We start from the raw sequence: 21,554 nt of genomic DNA on the forward strand, positions 1-21,554 counted from the left end.
ACCCAGTTGGGTTACTTAGTCTGGGATTGCGTGGTATTGAATCATAATGACTTTGTACCAGCAGATCTTTAAGAGAACAACATTGTTTGTATGTGATCCTTGGGTGATCTGGTATATCTTTTCCAATAACAGCATCAGATTTTAAAATGTGCCAATTGCGTGTCAGGATATGTGTTAATCTCTCAGAGTCTCTGGTGAAGGTTGTTATAAATCGAAAGGTGTTAGTATTTTCATCTTTTGGTTGGATTCTGTCATTCAAAAGACAGGATCTTGGGATCTTAATCACTTTATCGAGGTTTTTCTGGAGAAGTTGGCTTGTGTACCCTCTTATTTTAAACCTCTCATTCGACTCATTTTCTGCTACCAAGAAATCTTCATTTTTTGAGGATTTTCTCTTAAGTTGCAACAGCTCCCCGTAGGGGATGCTGTTTTTGAGAGGTTTGGGGTGACTACTGTTTGCTTCCAAAATGAAATTCCCTGCTGTGGTTTTACAGAAGAGAGAGGTGCAAATTTGTCCGTCTTTAATAAAGACTTTTAAATCAAGGAAAACTACCTTGCTGTCGCTGATGTTTTCCACTAAAATGTAAATTCACCATGTTAGTTATCAAATGCTTAATGTAAGATTCTGCATCTTTTTTCGACCCCTTCCAGAAAATGAAAAGGTCATCGATATATCGGTGCCATCCGATAATTGATGTGACTCACTGATTGTTCTCTTCGGCCCAGGCTACCTGATTCTCCCACCAGCCCACAAACAAGTTTGCATAACTGGGGACGAAGCAGGTACCCATCGCCGTGCCTTTAATTTGTCTAAAGTATTGTCTCTGAAAAAGGAAAATATTGTTATTGAGGCAGAAATTCAGAAATTCAAATAGCATAGTATTATGTTGCAAGAATTTCAAAGAACGACCTTTCAAAAAATATTTCACTGCCTTTATGCCATCCTGATGGGAGATGCATGTATAGAGACCTGTGACGTCTAGGACAATCATGAGCATGTCAGGTTCCCAATTGATATGTGAGATTGTACGTATGAAATCCGTGGTATCCCGGATATATGATGGTAACATTTTAACAAAATCAATAAGGAAAAAGTCCAAATACTGTGACATCGCCTCAGTTAAACTGCCTTTGGAAGAGATTATTGGTCTGCCTAGCGGTGATGTCGAGTTTTTATGTTTCTTTGGCAGATGATAAAATGTTGTAGTTACTGGCTGTTGGCAAGTAAAAAATGTATATTCATTATCATCGATCATTCCTTGCGATGACCATCTATCTAATAACTTGTGATATTCAGTTATGCTCTATATATATATATAAAAATTAATTTTCACTGCCACTACCAAGAGATACATGGAACAGCTATCGGCACCTGCTTCGCCCCCAGCTATGCACATTTGTTCGTAGGCTTGTGGGAGAAGCAGGTGGCCTGATCAGAGGAGTATGAAGTTTGGACTGACAAAATGACTATGTGGGTCAGGTACATTGATGACCTTATTATAATTTGGAAAGGTAATATGGATACGGCACAGGAACGCACAACCATCCTAAACAATGATGCACACAATTTGCACTTTACTTGCTACATAAGATCCCAAGAGGTCACATTCTTAGCTCTTAGGGTATTTAAACAAGATCAAAGAATATGTATGGCATTACATAGAAAACCCACAGTAGGAGACTCCCTACTGCATGCACGAAGTAACCACTAACGAAAATTTAAATGGAGTACGCCCTATGGGAAACAATACAATTTTGCTTTTAATGATGTGACCAGGAGATTCAAATCCCAGGGGTACCCAACTAAAGTCTTAGATTCAGCCAGGCTAAGGCACATCTTAAAAAGCGAAAAATATTGTGGCAAGATAAACAGAAGGAAGATAATTTTATGTGAGGCCACTCTCATGATGCACCCGTCCTGAAAAGTATTTCACAGTAAGAAAGTGGCAATTGTGGAGTTTATTTAACAATGAACTGGCAGAACTGACACAGTCTAAATTAAATGGTGCACCTGCTGAAGTAAGGTTGAGACATTACTAAAACTAAATGGATGAGCATTAGTCACTAGACCAACGCTTGAGGGTATGTGCTGCAAGACGTGATTATGCGGCCGGATGAAGGGTGCAGATTTCAATAATACATTTTGCAAAATGGTAATTGCTCCCTTGGCTAAAGTGGCAAGAGGACTTTTATTATATATCTAACAGCATTTAACTAATTTATTGGTGTACCGTATTGCTCACACCCAATGAGGGGTTAACTCTTACTACAATGATGAAAACAAGTATGTAGCCACCACTATTGGGACCAACAAATGTTTGATAATACTCGCTGAGGTGGTGGATTTGAATTGACAAATCACAGTCCTCTTTTGTGCAGCCACAAATCTATGTCCAATGGGAGTGATACAAGAAGTACTTAAAGACTTACAAATTAAATTTTTCCTGTTAAACAGCATTGATAAAGGTACCGCCGATGAAACGTGTATGCTTGATCTAATAAAATTGGATAACTGGAACCCACTGAGTGCTCTGAGTTGTCCCTTGTGGAATTAGGTTTTCATAATTTAACATGAGGACATTCTAACGATGAAGGCACATGCCCTGAAAAGTTTCAGCAGTTAGAAGTGGCAATTGTGGAGTTTATTAATAATGAACAGCCAGAACTGCCTCAGTCTAAATGGAATGGCATGCCTGCTGACGTAAAGTCGGGACATTACTAAATGTCACCAGACCAGCGCTTGCAGCTACGTGCCACAAGCAACGGTCAACGTACATTATAAAAACTAAGGGAACTGTGATGCTGTACATAATGGGGCGGGGCAGGTAAGCATGTGGGTGGGGTGAATGGCGTGGCTAAACAAAACCTAAATATTCTGTAACTCTTTTCAGTATTTCATCTTCAGGTATGTAAATATAAAATAGCACACAGCTTAAATGAAAAAAAAATGCAAGTGAATTTAATTAATGGGAAATGCACTATCATACTTTATTAAATCTCTATTAGTTAATGCACTGCAGAGGCCTGTGTCTGTAACCAGACAGCCATGGAATTGAATCCTGGTTGGAGCAATGGAGAGTAGTTAGTGGCTAACACAGCCCCTGCAGTGCAGGGGCATATGCTACCCCCTTTAAAAAGCACACATTTCAAGGCTCAGTTGGTAATTCCTTCCTAATGACTCTCAAAAGCAATAATGTGTGTCATCAGGAAGTGTCAAGTGATTCCATTAATCAAAGCCAATACCAGCTTCAGAGCTCCCTTTACAGTTGCAGATTGACCCGTTGTGCATATTTACATTTCTTTCAGGAAAACAGGCACCATGGAAGGAAGGCTTGTTTAGCTGTCTGCCCGCCTTTACACAGCATAGGAGACTCTCTGCCTTAAGTTGCAGCTGAAGCATTTCAGCTCTCGGAATTAACTGCAGAGGACTGCTGTATTTTAACAGAAAGTAAGGGAACTGTTTTCCTTAAATTAAAAAAGCTGGGGCAAGTCATGTCCCTCAGATCCTGCCCACTTTAACCACTGGCTATATTTCAATAATTTATTTTGTGAAATGGTAATGAATCCCTTGGCCAGTAGGTAGTTATAGTTAGGACCTAGTTTCCATTGGAAAAGCGTTCTTTGATTTGCCAATATCTTTGGCGCGATTCAACAAATCAATGCAAAATTTTCAAAACTAGTTGGGTGCTACAGTCAGCTCCTGTCTTAAAAGTTTCAGGGTAATTTGTCAAGCGGGGTCGAGAAAAAAGGGGGGTCCCAAAACGCGTTTTCTCAATGTTAATTTCCATGGGAACTTTTGTCTCGGCTACAACCCAAACTGCTGAACGGAATTATACCAAATTTAGCAGAGAGATAGCTCTTGGCCCAGAGTGCACCCTTTGCTTTAAATGGTGTAAATCCGTTCAGTAGATCCTGAGAAATGTAAAAATAAAAAAATATTGATATCTGGTGACCGAGGAGAATTCGCCAACGCTCCGGATCACAAGCTTCATTTTGATTGGCTTTCAGCACTTCAACCCAAGAAGGGTTGGCAGCCATCTTCTGACTTGGTTGAACCGAGTCACAAGGAAAAGGGTGAAAACACGATTAAAAAACAAGATAAGGGGGCAGGGTAGAAACCCTCTGTCCCCCTAGTCCTGCTCAGGAGGTCCCACAGGGACCCCCAGGCCCCAAAAAAACACTTAAAAAGCAACATTTCAGCCGGAGTCAGGCTGGGTGCACTAATCTGGTCAGAAAAAAAACGAAGTGCGGACTCCTGCGCTTTGATTTCCTTAGGATTCCGGGTGGACCAGATCCCGGGGGAAATGTATTATTGGTATGTTGTGGCCCACGGGGGCCCCCTCAACCCTGGGGACTGCCACCTCCCTGGGGTTTTGTTATGAAAGTGCGGGAGCCAATAAAGAATGTCTGGGGGAAATGTCTGGGGGAGCTCCTGCCCCTCCCCATACTGCCCCGGGGACCGCCACCTCCACTGACCAAACTTTAATTATGGGTGGGGGTCCGTTGCGAACCCCCAGCCCGGGGTCTACCACCTACCCATATGAAGGGAGGGGGGCTGTGGGGCCCTGGGGACCGTCACCCCCAGGGCCCGCTCCAGCCATGTTCCGGAGTGCCCACCCCAGGGACATTGCAGTTTGCAATGGCAGGGCGGGAGCCGCCATTGCAAACACTGCTTTGCTTCGTGGAAGCGAGAGCGGGAAACCTGCTCTCGCTTTCACGAAGCAAAGCAGAATTGCTTTTGGACAAGGGGAGCTGCATGTTTGCAGCTCCCCTTGTCCAAAAGCTATGCCGTCTCCTGCAGGATGCGAGGAGCCAGCTGGGACAGCAGGGGCATTGGGGTTCCCCCAGGGTCCCCATCAAAGAGGCCAGGCCCCGGGGGATGGGGTCCCCGGGGCCAGAAGTCGCCCGGGAGCGGGGCCACTCGGCCCCTCCCTTTTAATTTATTATTTTTAAAAAACAGAATGTTGGCCCCGGGGGACGTGGTCCCCGGGGCCATAATTGGCCTGAGGAGGGGGGCACACGTGGACCCCCTAAAATTAAAAATAAAGGTTGGCCAGGCTCCAGGGGATGGGGCCCCCGGGGCCAGAGGTGGCTCAGAGAAGGGGGCAACGTGGCCCCCCTCCCATAATTAAAACAAAAAACAAGGCCATGCCCGAGGGATGAGGTCACCGGGGCCAATAGTGGCCCCCTTCCTGTTTTTTTTTTAAATAGGTCAGGCCCTGGGAGATAGGATCCCCAGGGCCCACAAAATATTAAGAGTAGGGGGTCCACACAGTCCCCCTTCTAACAAAAAACAAAAACAAAGAAAAGCTGGCATCTTGCCGGAGGCCCCACCCCCTCTCTGCACCACTCTGCAAACATGCTTCCTGTGCTGAGATCTGATTAGCTGCAAAATTTCAAACAAGTACGTGTTTGGAGCTATCTTGTGACTTGATTAAACTGAGCCATGGAAGAAACATAATAAAAAAGAAAAGGGGCCAGGGTAGAAGACACACCCTGACCCCCCAGGCCCCTGGGGGGGGTCCCACAGGGACCCCGTAGGCCCAGAAACCATTTAAAAAAAAAGATTTCCAGCGGAAGTCAGGCTGGATCCGTGAATCCTGCTGGAAATAAAAAATAATAATGAAGCGCGGGCTCCTGTGCTTTGTTTTTTAATCGGCCCCCAGTTGGGCCAGGTCCCAGGGGCATTTTAAAAATGGAGGGGAAGGTCTCATTGATGCCCTGGGGACCACTGCTACCCCGGGTTTGCTTAATATTAAATTAGCCCAGGAGGGGGACAGTGCAGCCCCCCCTTATTTATTTAAAAAAAATTAAATTGAAAGATGAGGCTCGGTCCTGGAGCCATATGGTCTCCTCCCCATAAAACAAAAAACAACCGGCAAGTCACCAGAGGATCCACCCCCTTTCACCACCACTCTGCAAATGCACCTCCTGGTGCACAACAGGTTGGGGAATGAAGTCCCCTTGGCTGCAGAGGGCCCTTGTGGGTCAACATGCCCGCCTGGTACCTCTAGTATGTCCCATACAGCGGGACTGCTGAGAGCACTTCAGAGGCCATGCCCCCTTTCTCCAGCACTCTGCAAACGTGCCTCCTGGTGCACTGCTGGTTGGGAGATGAAGTCCCCTTGGATGCTGAGGGTCCTTGAGGGCCAGCAAGCACTCCTGTTACCTCCAGTAAGCCCCACACATCTCAACTGCTGAGAGGACCTAGGAGGCCATACCCATTTCTTCACCACTATGAAGGCACACCTCCTGGTGCAATGCTGGCTGGGGGATGAAGTCCTCTTGGCTCCAGAGGGTCCTTGGGGGCCAACAACCCAACCTGTTACCTCCAGTAAGTCCCACAGAGGGCGGTTCCTGAGAGGAATTCAGAGGCCACGCCCCCTTTCCGCACCACTGTGCAAACATACCTCCTGGCACACTGCTGGTTGGGGGATGAAGTCCCCTTTGCTCTTGACTGTTCTTGGGGGTCAACAAGCAGTTCTGTTACCTGCAGTAAGTCCCACACAGTCGAATTGCTGAGAGGACTTCGAAAGTTAAGTTCCCTTTCTCCACCACTCGGAAAATGTGCATCCTGGCTCACTGCTGGTTAGGGGATCATGTCCTCTTGGATGCTGAGGGTTCTTGGGGGCCCTGAAGTCCTCCTCTTACCTCCAGTAAGTCCAACACAGCAGGATTCATGAGAGCTGATCGGTGCCCACACCCCTTTTCTCCACCACTGTGCAAACAGGACTACTAGTTAAATATAACATAGAAATTCACTCCAAAAACCAAAGGTTACTCAAGTGTTATAGTTACGAAATAGAATTTGAAAAACCTTAGAAATTCACTTAAAAAAACCAAAGTTTACAGGGTTGTTCTATTTAAGAAATAGAATTGAACAAACCATAGAAATTCACTGTTAAAAACTAAGGTTACAGGGATGTTATATAAAGGCTCAGATTTCAGTTGTGCAAAACCAGTTGGCCCTTGTAGGGGTCGCACGCCCACCTCCCCCTAAAATGTATGCTGGGCCCCATGGGATGTGGTACCTGGGGCCGTAATCGGGCCAGGGAAGGCGGCCTTTTTCCCCTTACCCAGCAAATTTCTCCCATTTACACAAAAGAGGGGCCCGATGATGGGATCCCCAGGGCCTAACAGGGCTCCAGATGTGGCCCTCCTCCCCTTATTTAAATAAGTGGGGATGGGGTCCCTGGGGCCAAAATCGACTTGGGGAGGGGTGCCATGTGCACCTCTCTCCCCGTTATTTAAAAGAGTGTCCCTGGGGGTTAGGGTCCAAAGAACCAAATAAGGCGCGGAGAGTGGGGCCATGTGGCCCCCTCTCCTTTATTTAAATGAGTGGGGATGGGGTCCCTGGGGGCTCTAATGGCAATGGGAGTGGGGCCGCATGGCCCCCTCCCCTTAAAAAAACAAGTGATCTTGATGGATGGGGTCCCCAGGGCCTAAAGAGGCTTGAGGAGGGGGCTCACAGCCCACATCCCCTTCAATTAAAAGCAAACAGCCCTGGAGGATGGGGTTCCCAGGGCTAGCAGTGTGGGGTTGACTGTATGGAGGGCGGTTCATTGCAGGGGCTGGCTGCTGGAAAGACCCTGCAGCAAATCGCCTACCATGCATGGCCAAAGTCTATGCGTGGCAGGGTTTGCATTTAATTAAGTATTCCTTTACATAAAAAAAATCCTAGAAATCCCCTAAAAAAACAAAGGTTAAAGTAACATTATAGTGACAAAAAGATCCGTTTTTTTTGTTGAAACCCATAGATGTTAACTGAAAAGACCAAAGGCTAAAGTAATGATTTAGTCAGAAGAATTTGTCAATGACAACATTAAAATTTTGAACTAAAACACAGAAATTCAACAGTTATGGTTAGTAGCACTAATTATAACTCGTGTCTTCACCATGCACTGCATATGACCTCACATTTGATATCACTCATGGTATGTTCTATGACATCACTGATGACATCTCAAATGACATTATTGATGACATCACTGATGACATCATCCAATGAGTGTGCCAGTTTGTTTTATAGTTTTCATAGCGGCGGATAAGTACCATATTACTTGCCTACCTAATTGTGTATAGCCTGGGTCCAGCAAATGGGTGTAAGTGTTTTCAAAACACATGTGCTTGTAATGCTCCATTGGTGGGTAGAGGTATTGAACACATTATAAATCTTTCAATTCGAGAATAGCTCTGTGTACAGGTGACAGTTGACTTGTGTTCATTATGTTGCACACAACTTTGTGGACACTGCAGATAAAGCTTTCAACAGAAGTAGGATTCTACGTAGTAGAAACTAACATTTGTAAGCAGCCATGAGGTATTAGACAGAATCATCTCAGCGTGACAATTTCTACATAATATAGAAGAGTGTGTGCGCCAGGTACTAACCTATGTACATGTACAGGTTTTGCTTGAAAAGATGGGCTATCTGTATATTTTTCACCACAGTATGTACAGTGCGGGTAGTATCATGTTTAGCACATTCAGGTCTTGGCTATTTTTAACAAACAGTGTCTTTTTTGACAACGGTTGCATCCAGTGTACACTGTTTTTATTAGATGCTTTTTAATAGTCTGTGGTGTATTTCTCATAAATGGTTTACAGTTTACAAACAGTGTGGTATAGAGTAAACTCTTTCCATACAGTAACCACTTTTTTCAGTACCCAGTTCTCTACTGATATCAACTTTATTTGTCAATGTAGGTTTGGTGAATTTCAGGGGTTTGATACAGATAATAGCTGCCTGTAGTAGGGCATTTGTTTTGGAACTGACATTCACTATTTTTAGGAACTTGCTTTCTGTCAACAGTTGTATACAGATTGAACATCATACTCAATGAGGTTTTCCTGTATATCTATGGTTGATTTTTAATGTTAAATATACTAGCTGTAAAGTGTATGGTATAGGATCAATATCACACATAATGCATGCTTTCCTCACCCAAAAGATTTGAATCTGTGATGGCAGTAATGATGGCTGAAATTGTCCTGAGTTATTTTTTACTTAATATCAGGCCTCTAATGACCTAGTAATTTATAGAGCAATATGCGGGAAAATGAAACTTGGATGATGTCGTTAGTGATGTCATGAAAGATGTCAAAAGCATGTAGTAAGTAGTGTAATATGTGAGGTCATAAGCAGTGCATGGCGGGGCGCAAGTTATAGTTTGTGCTGCTACCTATAAAAGGTGAAAATCAGTTTTTTTTGTTGAAAATTTTACCGTTGTCATTGACAAATTCACCTAACTACATCATTACTTTAGCCTTTGTTTTTTAGTGCAAAGGTTAAAGTAAGATTATATATATGTGTGTGTGTGTGTGTGTGTGTGTATTTCCGTATATTTATGTGTGTGCATATGTAAACATAGACACAATCATATATATATATATATATATAATATATATATTCCAATCCAATTTGCTTTTGATAAGAATCATTCTTTTCTTCCTGAAAACTATGGATACGCATTATAAGTACTAATATTATATATACCATGCTAGAAGGAACTATTCTGATACTAATTACAACATATTATATACCATCACATCATTAGTTCTGTCTTTGTGCATGAGTGTTAAAGGCGTCATTGCCTGCATAATGTGAGCCGTAAATAAATGCTTGTTTGTTTGCGATTCTAAGACAGTTTCCACACGTGAGAAATAATGCTGCTCCTTAGTAATGATTCCTTGCGCCTAATTTAGGAAGGCTTCTCTGATCGATATATCGTCACTTCTTCTTGCAGTGGGTGCTCGGAGCACACTCTCCAGTTATTGGTTTTTCGCCTTCGTCTGGTGTGGATTTTGTTCCAGTGTTTCCACATGTATTCACAGCCACTGTCCCACCCCGTGCTGCAAAACGTTGGTTGAAAAAGAGGATCCCAAAATGCAAGGTAAAGTCCGCTGTTAACTCCATTCATGCCTTTGTATACAGTTGTGTTTTAAATGACTAAGCAGTTTCAAAAAAGGAATTCTATGCAGAAGCTGGCATTTGTAGACAGTGCACATATAAACAGTTCCCTTCAGAAAATACGTTTTAACGTTTTTATTTATGCTTGCTGTTGCCAACAAATATTGACTACACAATATTATCACAATATCATCAAACAAGAGTAAGGGGCTATTTAAAAAAATAACCCCCCCCCTCTCTCTCTCTCTCTCTCTCTCTCTCTTTCTTTCTCTCTATTTCTATACAGCTCTCCCTCCCTGTCCTAATGCCTCCCTTTTTGCTCTCTCTTTCACACTCACCATAACTCATGCCACCTGCCATGCTTTGCTCTTGGTAGACAAACGATTTCCTATGACATTGGCAAGGAGACATATTGAGCGTGTCCAAGGTCATAGCTCCAGTTTTCCCCAGCATACAACATACAAGATAGGACCTATGCTGACCAACCGTCTGATTATACAAAAGCACAGTTACTACACTCCATCAGGTGCCATAGATTTTGGGATTCACCCCACTTCTGGCCCTCATGATCCAGGAATCAAAACTCATGTACAAGGTGGGGTGTTACTGGGCAGGTCACCAGCTCCGATGTGCAACTGCCAGTGGGGCTAATGGGGCATTGTTGCTTTTATTTCAGTATTCTGGCGTGGGGCCTGAAACGCCCCTATGTGCAACTTCCAGTGGCTGCTTTCCTTTAGTATGTGCATTAATTATGTTGTGCCCTATAAAACTAAAGACCATATGTACAACCCTTTTTAGGTCTCGCACCTAACGTTGCAGTGCGTAGCACTGCTCGCGCAGCGCGAGACCTCTTGTACAGGGTTTAGAAAGCTACCCACACGCATGTGCGTGTGGTTTTACTTTCCCCATCTAGCATTGGCTTGCGCGTGTTTTTTTTTTTTAAAACTGCACGCGATTAAGCTTTGAAACGCCCATTCTCGACGGTGGCCAGCACGCGCAGCAGCGCGCCTTCGCCTTGCTGTCGCGCTCCCACCCCCCCGTTCCTCTGTGGTGCGCGCGCACCACTAGGTGTTGACAATAGCGATCGTGACGTGATCACTTTCAGTGCTGCTTTTTTTCTTTACTTTTGGTATAATCGCAGCACCCGCGCTTTACTTTTGATGTTATAAGTAAAGCGCGGGTGCCGCGATTATACCAAAAGTAAAGAAATAGAAAAAAACATCTATTTCTTTACTTTTGCTACAATCTCGGCACCCGCGCTTTACTTTTAACATTAAAAGTAAAGCGTTGGTGCCGTGATGCTTGTTGAGAAGTGCAATAAACCCTGCATGCATTAGAGCGAGAACTGCAATACTGTACTTCACAGAAGGCACAGTCATAGCCACTGCCTGATATTAGAGGGTGCGCTGATGTACAGTGACTTTCAATATTGCAGATGAAACCGAATAAGTGGGCATGTATTCGAGAAAGAGGACTTTAATAGATAGTGCATGTTGGTGAAGAAGAAAAGTGCTTTAGGTGATGCCAGCATTTCTAAGGGATGGCAAGAGAGCGCACATTTGAAAGATGCCCTCGTTAGAATTGTTCTCGCATTTCAAGAGCGTCTAACAGCTGTGCCATTCTTTTGCCTGCGTTTCAAAGAATGCTGCAATTAAGGAAAACGTGGACACAATCCCGGCACAGTATCCCTCAAGAGACGAATGTGCATAATGGAAAGTTGGTAGGTCGTTTCCCAGTTTCAAAGCGGGGCGGTGTGTCCTGTTAATGGTATCAAGGCAGCTCGCGCAGGAAGTTGTGAGACCCCCAGTCATGAGAGAGATTGTCAGATGGCAGGTTGGCGCCTCCCAACAGCCTAGCCTTTTATTGGTTGTAGTTGTGCCCACCTGTCACAGCTGGAGTGTGTACACGAGCTCTAATAGACTAGCCAGCGACGTGCGCAGAATATCACTCACTGCATCACTGCTGAAAGTGAGGGCTCCTCCGGCCCGGAGTACGCCGGGGACACTGTGGCACACATGCCATTAGACCCGAGTCCTGCAGGAGACTCCAGATTTTGAAGCACAAAATGGCCTTATTTTGGCTGTCTACCACTGAAGTAGCATCTCCTTCAATAGACGTCAATGGGAGAAATACATTTTCTCGTTTGTTTTTTTTAAATCTCCCACTTTCCTCCTCCAAAATGTTGGCATGTATGCTGTAGCAGTACTCACTCAGCAGCTGCCCTCCACCTTGAGCCGTGCACAGAATATCCGGGCACTCCTCATGCGTGAAGCATGAACACAGCGTGGGTGGGTGGGTGGGCTCAAGATGACAGACACTGGGGTTTGCTCCACAGGCTGCAGTTTCACTTAACGAGGGGTGAATCTAGTTTAGAGCTCCCTGTTCCAATGCGTTCCTATGCTACTTGGCCTTTACTCTTGGGTTCTAGTGCTCGGTATCCAGGGGCATCTTAAGGATTTTGGGGGCCCTGGGCCAAAGGTATTTGGGGGCCCCTGTTAGGAACCGCTTTGAATTTATGATCCAATTTCATCTTTCATGTCATCTTTGGCCGTGTCACTGACAGTGCACAGGCATACTCATCCAATCTCTAAATGTGTTTGCATCTAATATTCAGGGATAGTTACTTGTGTTTTTAATACTGTAATACAGCAGCTGTTCACGAATATTATTGTAAATAATCTGCGATCCCCCTCCCATTTCTCATATGTGAGGTCCCTCTTTCATCTGAATCGTTTTTATGGATGTTGAATTAAACAAGTGCCATTTCTCTGTAGGATGTTTGTAATAGACTCTCGCATATCACCCATATTATAAATAAATGAAAGGAAAACAGTATTTAAAACAATCTGTTTAAGAATTATTAAGGTAATCAGGGCAAGACTCTTCAGAACGAAGCTGGCTCCATTAGGGGGCCCCCTGAAAGACTTGGGCACTGGGCCAGAGCCCACTTTGCCCATGCCTTAAAAATGTCTCTGTCGGTATCCCGGGTGACACACTTTTATAATTACTATTCGTTTAGCGGACAACTTTGCCAATGCTAAGTGTAGCAGCCTCTTTTACTTAGCATACATAAGGGTTACAATACCGGCAATTTTGGTTACCAATCATGTGTGGAGAAGCGAAAATACACAGATCATAGTACAAAACCAACCCGGGCTAAAGTTTCTTGGGGGAAATTCCAGTTGACTAGTTACAAATGGTTTCTACTGAATCCAGCTCTCTATGAAAGACAAGCATTTGGCAATGCAATAGGTCTCGCATTTACGCGAGTTTGAGCTATTGGCATTGTAAATGACAATGCCTTTTATTTCTTTTTTGGTTTTTAAAACTAAAATAAAAGGCATTGTCATTTACAATGCCAATAGCTTAAACTCGTGTAAATGCAAGACCTAATGCATTGCAAGTGCTTGTTTAGGTGTTGGAAACGGAAAATCGGCCTGTTTGGAACTTCGAAAAAGGGTTTGGGGTATGTACAAACCCTATTTTGTGAGTCAGTAATATATTACAAACTCACAAAATAGGGTAATGTACATACACAAATAGGGGGATGTACGATTCTTTTGTGACCGCACAAGCAGTCGCAAAACAATCACAGCTATCACCTACTTCAAGTAGGTGGTAAGCCAGTTGCATACAGGAAGGGGTCAGGGACCCCTTCCCCTTTGTGCTGGGCAGAAAAAATAATTTTTGAGAGCAGACAGTGGTCCCATGTACCACTGCCTGCTCTTAAAAATTAACAGAAACATTTTCTTTTTCTTTTTTAAAAGAATCCCCTTTTCATTTAAGGAAAATTGGCTGCATTTTAAAAAACTGATTTATTTAAAAAGCAGTCACAGACTTGGTGATCTGCTTACCAGAGCAGGCTACCATCCTCGTGAGTGGTGGTCATTCCAAATGGGTCACAAAATGAGAACCTGCCTCATGAATATTGATGAGGGAGGTCACTTGCAACCCCATTGGGAATCGCTAAATGTGTCTCAAACACATTAGTACATTCCGTTGTGTGAGTCGCAAACTGCAAGTGACAAAAAATTCGCAATTTGCGACCCGCAAAATTAAATGGTCATACATCAGGTCTTTGAGCCCTAAATGTTCACATAGCACTGTTAATTATGTGCAAGAGAGCTCAATGACAGTTTTTAATCTGGCCACATGCCAGACTCTGAGGGCCTGATTACAAGTTTGGCAGAAGGGGTACTCCATCACAAACATGACGGATATCCTGTCCGCCATATTGCGAGTTCCATTATGTTCCATTGGATATAATGGAGTTCGTAATATGACGGGCGGGATATTTGTCATGCTTGTGATGGAATAACCTGTCCGCCAAACTCGTAGTCAGGCTCTGTGTTTAGTGATCTCAGACCATGTTAACTCACATGAGATTACTGATGCAGTCATTGCATGCATCATGGCCTTGACAAATGGGTTCTGACCGATGGTGTTTAATCAGTCACTCTTCCCTGAAAAAGTGCAAGCCAGCCATCTTATAATGGTGTGAGAGAATCCAAGGTTCTTGATCCTTGTTGTCTGTAGAGCCGCCCCTGTGACAAAGGAATGGTGGATGATCCACTCTCCAGTCTTTAGAATGAAATGAAGAGCAGGTCAGCCTCAATGTTTTTTTCCCAAGCAAGGTGTTCTTTAATGCATCTTTTACACTCCAGTGATTGTTCTAAATCCACGTGACAGCAAGCTTTCTATCAAATATCTGATTTTCAAACAATTTACATCATACATCATGCTAAATTGTTCGGGGGTAAATTGTACATTGTATGTAAACATATTACACATTTGTATTCAACACAAAAAGTTATGTATTGCCACAGAGAGCCATTGCAATTTAATAGTCTTTGCACAAGCAGAATATGATGATCTCCCTCTGGAACAATCCAGAGGATGGACTTATTGGAAATTTGTTTGGGTCTAATGTACAGCTTGTATCAATTTAACACCCACCATTCCAACTCTTTAATCTTACTTTGGGTGAGCCAAACTTTGAGGTAGATGCCCCAATCCTAAAGGAGTGTGTGAATAACAATTGTCTTTGTGTCCAGAGAGCAGCAGACAGGACTCCACTGTGTGATTAAACTAATAGCCGTGTCAGGGGCTTGGAACAACAAATAACTGTTCCCAGTGTCCGCATGTCTAAGTATGCTCTGATCAATGCCACCGGGCATCAGGCAGGGTCCCCTAGGGCCTGCAAAATGATGGTTCTAGCCTGCTCTCTTTGATCAGTTTTAGAACTTTAAATCCTTATCTGTAGCCAGGCTACGTCATCCATACACAGGGCTTGCATGCTGATATCCCTTCGGTCTCATAATTAATTCCCCACACCTAAACACATCAAAAAAGACTAAAATGGAGGTTGCAGAAAGCAGAAATGTCTCAGCTTGGATGGGTGGCAATGCACACACATTTTAGCATGTCCCACAAAACCTGGAATTCAATGGGGGCTCTGTGGTTGGCCTCCTTATCCTCTGACCTCACCCAACCCTTAAGTGCAGCTCTGAGAGAAAAAGAACAGGTGGGGTCTGGGGGACCCTGCAGCTTTGCACGGAGGCCACTCCATCTAGGTGTCTTGTTGTGGTTTGAGAAATTTGTGTAGTTTGCTTTTGCATAATTATTCAAAATTTCAACAAAATTATGTGAAATTATGCTAATTTCGCACAATGCCGATTCCCCATTGCACGCTATATTTTGGTGTGAAATGCAGCCTTGATTACATTTTTCGGTCCGAGGACTCATTTAAACAAAGCACTATAAAAAGAGCTGAGACTCATGTTGTGTTCGCGTGAATTCATGGTAAATGTTTCTATGGATGGCACATTGCACAGCGACTTTTTACCATTATTGGAGCATTATTACACAAAGGAGCAAAATGGCATATTTTCATGACTTTTACATAACAAGTGTAACACAGAAATCCAGAAGTCACGTGAAATAAACTGGAGTCATTTACATTATGCCTTGGCCTAGTGCCTTCGTAACCAAATATGGCTTTTTTCCTCCTGCAGCCATAAAACAGAGTCTTGAACTTTTGCTTTCAAGTATAAGGCTTTGCAGCTTCTGGCACTAGACACTGTTAGGAATATGTGGACACAGGTCTTGTAACACACCCATGTCTCTAGGGTGAGTGATAGCTCACCTAGTCTCAAGAGACGTTGGTCCAGTGCAGTAGGTACTAAAGCTGCGTTGGGAAAGGTGTGCTCAATGGGCTCGTTTGTGGAAATGCTGCCAATGGAGATGAAAATTTGCCTCAGTCATCTTATTCTTGGCATGCTCTATATGTCCAACCCTGCACTCCACATTCCTATTCAGGCACACCCTCTGCAGCGCTCTCAAATAACACAGCAATGTGGGACAGGTAGAAATCAGGTATTAATGGCTTGCACCACTGCCATGTTAACAGACCACAGAAGGATCCTCTTATCAGACAGATTGCAGGGCCAGGGATGGGATTCAGCGACTATGGAGAGCAGCTCTAGTGCTGTAATGTTCACTGTGATCTTCTTCTTCTGCCAAACCTAGGCCACTTGCTGATATACCATTCCTTCCCCAAAAGTATGCCAAAGTCTTCCCTACCTTAGGCATCCTTTAATTAGTACAAATCAGAGCTGGAGGCCTATGGCAATTGCCAAACCAAGGAGCTGTTGAATTGTACCAAGTACTTGGACTCCCTACATCTGCATGACCTCTCTCATGCTCTTACTGATCCTCACCAAAGGCTGCATCATGATGCCACTGAGCAGAGCTGAGAACATATTTATGCTTGAGGCATTTAAAGTTCAAACACAGAACTATTTTTCCAAGTTTAGCCAGAACAAGTCAATAATAGACAGAAACAATATCTGTTCACTGTTTGTTTCTGTCTTGTTCTGCTTAAAGTTCATTAATTAACTCAGAAAATTTCTGATGTATATGTTTGAATTTTAGACACCCCATGCTCAAAAACACAGGCACTTGGCTCTGTGCAGAACCAGCATGATACAGCCCCAAGTGGTGTTTTACAGTAGCATTGGAGGCCACGCTTGCCATCTGCCTGTCAAAAACCCTCCCTGTAGGGATGACTTTGACTGCCAAATTTATCTTTCAAAGCAGGATTTGGCTCACCCCTCCATTGATTTTTCCCTTATTAAAACAAACTCAATCTCAGTTCTTAGAGCAATGGTCTTGTCACCAGCATTCTGAAGATACCCCTAGCTATGTCCAATTCAGCTGCTACCTTCTGCAATGCATGTAGAGCTGTTTTACAATCTTGTGTGCCTGCCATACCCATTAAAGCAAAGTTATCCAGTTGAGAGTGTTTCCCAACCCAACCCTCAGGGCGTGACCTTGAAAATGTGTACGTTTGAGGAAAGTGTTGAAGGTTTCAATGTAGGCACACAAAACAGACCAGCCTATGGGCATGCATTTGCCAAAGTAAAATCTGTATAACCCAAAATAGGAAAACTGTCAAGGTTTATCAAGTAAGGTCCCGTTACCGGCCTGCCATGTCACATCAACCACCTCATCAAAAGAGTTGTAGGTAACAGATGAGGCATCTCTGTCAAGCCAGTCGTTAACAGAATTTCCTTTGGCATATGAAGGGTGGTAAATGAGGCTGAATTTGCCAGCTTCCTACTTAAATACCCCCCCCACCTGAAGGTGATACAATAACATCTGGCTAGGGGACTCACAAGAAACCATCACCTGCCCTAATCTTAACTCTTGTGTAAAGTTTCCCCGACCACATCAGGCTAATACATTTCTGATTTTTAGGTTCTTTGACAATTGGCTGGTCAATGGACCCTAGTAAGGGATTGTAAAGTCAGCCAAGAATCCTTTGATCAGCAGTGGGCCCTCATTTGGGTTGGGATAATTCACTAGCAGTTGATAGAGGACTTGAAATTGAATAAGTAACTGGCCTTAGGACTGTATTGATGTAAGGATAGCAGGAACAGAAGTTTGAATGTTTAAGTATGTGTGGGGAAGGTGCTTTGCCGAGTTGGCTGCTGTTTGTAATGCTGTGACACTATTCAGTGGCTAAGAGATTGGGTGCACTTTTCTGTACCCCTTAGCATGCTGATGCTGGATGAGAACCACCACACTTCAAGCAGCTGTGGGCAAACTTGCTGGTCATTCGCCATGAGTCATAGCCAGCATTGAATAGTCTACATATGTTTTATACTTAACTCTTCAATGTATTCTTTTGCTACACTGCCCACCACAGAGTCCAAAGGGGCTGACTGAAGATTCACTTGCTTAGGTATGAATGAGATTTGGTTGGCCTCTGTTTATGCATTGCTTTATCTGAGCAATCATTGTGAGGGAAATGAATTTCCCCGTAACCCCCATTCACAACTGAACCGTCTTCTGAACCCATAATAAATTAGGGTACACGGCCATTATTTTATGGAATTCCATAGCGTAAAGGATCCAACCAATGCCTCCAGTTTAGATGGCCTCATTGTGTGTTGTTCTGAAGTGTTGGCAAAGGGCTGGTCCTTGCTCTGTATACTTCTCAATAATTACGACTGATGAAAAGGCCTCAAACCAGTTTCCTATACATTTTTTTGGCCTTGCTTGACTCCTGCCCTTTTTCTTATCCTCCTTTCCACCCATGTGTCTGATATCAGAGCCATGCATTGGGACATGGTGCTGGCATTTATAGAAATATTCTCTAATGCCATGATAGCACAGCATGTCAACCAAACTAAAAATAATATTTATTAACCCCTTGTGTGCCCATGACGAGCTGGACTCGTCATGGGCAGCGGTTGCGCTGTGCCCATGACGAGTCCAGCTCGTCATAAACCCCGCCCACTAATGTAACGGCCGGCACGGGGCGGGGAAAGGGCGTGGCACACAAGGGGTTAAACATACCATTGTTGTCTTTTAAGCAATTGCACAAACACATACACGTTCTAAATAAAAGATTTCATAGTTATTTATAGATAAGTAAACCCTTCATCCATAAAGAACATGGTAATGATAGCACAGCTCCAAGACTCAATTAAAAGACATCAGTGGGCTTCTTTAAACAATGACAGGTATAGCTGGAAGATTATATCGAAATAATAAATGTGGGACCCCCTACTAGATAGTCCCACTCTACACTGGTGAGTGTCATGCATATATTAAAATACCAGAGAATATATATGAGGCATGTCATTAATCTAAAAAAGAAAACACACTGCTGTCCTCACAAAGTGCATCCTCACAATGTACAGCTTGACTTCACCACCTTTGCATATCGGCAACAATCACTTGGTCATTGTGTTTTTAACAGTGATTGTAATGACACCCGTACCTTTCATAAGGGCAGTTCTAATGCAAAGTTTTGAAATTTTGGAAAATAATTTATATGATTGTCAAAGCCAACAAAATAGGCTTTTTGACCTTGTAGAACCTGATCACCCACATTAAAGAAGGTGTGGTCTATAATGTCACTTCAGAAATGTTGAACCGTTACAACAGATAATTCAAATTTATTCGAGACTAATTCCATGCCCAAAATGAGTTTCTTCTCTTCAACTCATAGTCTTATGCATTTGTCTTAAAAGACCATTTAGTTCCTTAAATAGGTCTTTGTTGAAAATATAAGCAAACAACAGGAAGTTTGTTGAAGGTTGTGTCCAAATATACTCTGATAAGGACTCTTCTTCCTTGAAACCTAAGTGTTCAGAGAATGATTCTGATGGAAGTGACAAACATGTACTAAGTAGAGGTGTGGATTTTAGTTAAGAATGCAACATGGCAGGTGGTCTGCTTATCCAGAGGTGTGACTGAGGGCCCATCTGCACAAGCCATCCGTCAAATTGCCTTCCATTTTCTAAGCTATCTGCCACAGTGATGAAAATGTAAATCTAGTGGACTTGTGATGCAATCTGTTTGTTCTTATGACACAAACCCTAGTTTGTTTCTGAATATTGAAAACATAACTTCTTGGCATGCAGTGAGTTTTCCCCTGTGTGGCTGGAACATCTTTTTATTTTTCCTGTTCACAATCACCAAACAGGCAAAATGATCTCTAAATGGCCCACAATAAATCATATGAACATCCCAGCACTCATAAGCTGGCAGCATATGGTGGAGGAGCTGCCAGGAAAAGGTTCTAAAACCTAAGCTAGCTGAGGCTCCCGATCCGGGAAGCACACGGTTCCACATATCTAAAAGAGCTTAGGGAACTGGAGGATTGATTAGAAGGATATCTGTTGATTTTTGACATATGTGCTACATCTACAAATTTCTAAATAACTCATAATCTAGGTGGGTGTGCACCCAATAGTGCTTTAGAACCTTTCATCTCAAACATATCTAAAACACAATTGAGCCAGGTTAAAATGGACATCTATAAAGGGAAAATAAATTAGCATTGCTATGGGAACCCTATGCAAATGCCAGCACTGGGGCACAGTGATTTTGTTACTTCATACCCTAGTGCTGCTCATTTTACTTCTTTGCTGGACTAGGGCACAATATAAGCAGGGTAAGGGTCTTGGTATTCCAAGGAAAGGAGGCTGGCTCTGTAACAGAGTAACATGTAACAGACTGCATTTGATTTAGAAGATGGAACCCAGTGCTCACACTAACAGTATGGTTCCCACTGCAAAGCTACAACATGACCAATCGCCAGAGGGGAGGCCTGTTGCTGCATTGTGATTTGTCACCACATTTTCACACACTGCGTTTAAGTTCAAGGTCTGCCATGTGAGAGACTGAGCAGAGATGCATATGTTGGTGCCCGTCCCTGGCATAACATTGGCCATCCTGAGAATTTAGGGATTATCCTTTGCATTATGGAGCAACCCTGGTATAATGTGTCCCTAACAAAACAGTGACCACTCCCAGAAAATTCTGTGCATCATATCATATATATCTTTTAGATTGCACAGCTAGACATTTGACAAATGCACTATGACCTTTATTTGGAAAACTAATCTTAAGTGACTTTTATAAAAAATAATTTTATGATAATTGCACAATAAACAAATACATTCATGTTTCAAAAGTTCAAACCATGGTCAATGGGAGTCTTTGCTGGAGAAGTCCTATTGATCCTGGTTTGATTAATTCCTGTTGCCAGCACTAGACTCAGAGACACAATTGGGGTAGAATTGTAAGAGGAAAAAGTGGAGGAATGCTAGGTAGTAGGAATTGTGTGAATCACTGTAGATTGCAGATCATTATTTCTTAAAATTGCAAGAAAAATGTGTGATTTTAGCCAAAGCTTGAGGTTTCATGGCATTGTTGGTAAGAAACAATTGCAGGATACACACAAAGCTCACCATACTGGACTCCCCAGGTGTCTAGTTTTCATAAGTGTCTGGGTTTGTAGATTTCCCTGGGTTGTCATCGAACCATGTCCCAAATAACAAAGCTACCCCATTGCCAAATGAAGTCATTTTTTACAGGAAATGTTAATGTTACACATTGTGCTTTGGACGCTTTTTTTTGTTGCAACCACTAGGCCCACCCAAGAGTCATGGGGGAATCATGGGAGATAGGAAATGTGTAGTTTGCTCCAGTTTCCAGAGCTTTCCATCAAAGAAAAGTAAGGAAAATGCGCTTCTAGACAAAGTTTTAGGTTTGAAAGGGCTTTTGAGTAAAATAAGATCGTGATAGTCATCCAAGACTCACCATCTTGGACATCCTTGGGTGTCTT

The 21,554-nt window shown here is 43.2% G+C and overlaps 1 protein-coding gene across 1 annotated transcript in view; it reads left to right on the forward strand.

Annotated features, from left to right (window-relative positions):
* TCERG1L (transcription elongation regulator 1 like) overlaps positions 1–21,554 on the forward strand; it is a 1,143,777-nt gene that overhangs the window by 18,064 nt on the left and 1,104,159 nt on the right. Inside the window, exon 2 of the mRNA XM_085606206.1 lies at positions 9,747–9,893. Within this exon, the coding sequence (XP_085462332.1) occupies positions 9,747–9,893 (147 nt within the window). The remainder of the gene's footprint in view (positions 1–9,746; positions 9,894–21,554) is intronic.

Source organism: Triturus cristatus, chromosome 1_2 (genome assembly GCF_964204655.1).
Source record: "Triturus cristatus chromosome 1_2, aTriCri1.1, whole genome shotgun sequence".
Lineage (NCBI taxonomy): Eukaryota > Metazoa > Chordata > Amphibia > Caudata > Salamandridae > Triturus > Triturus cristatus.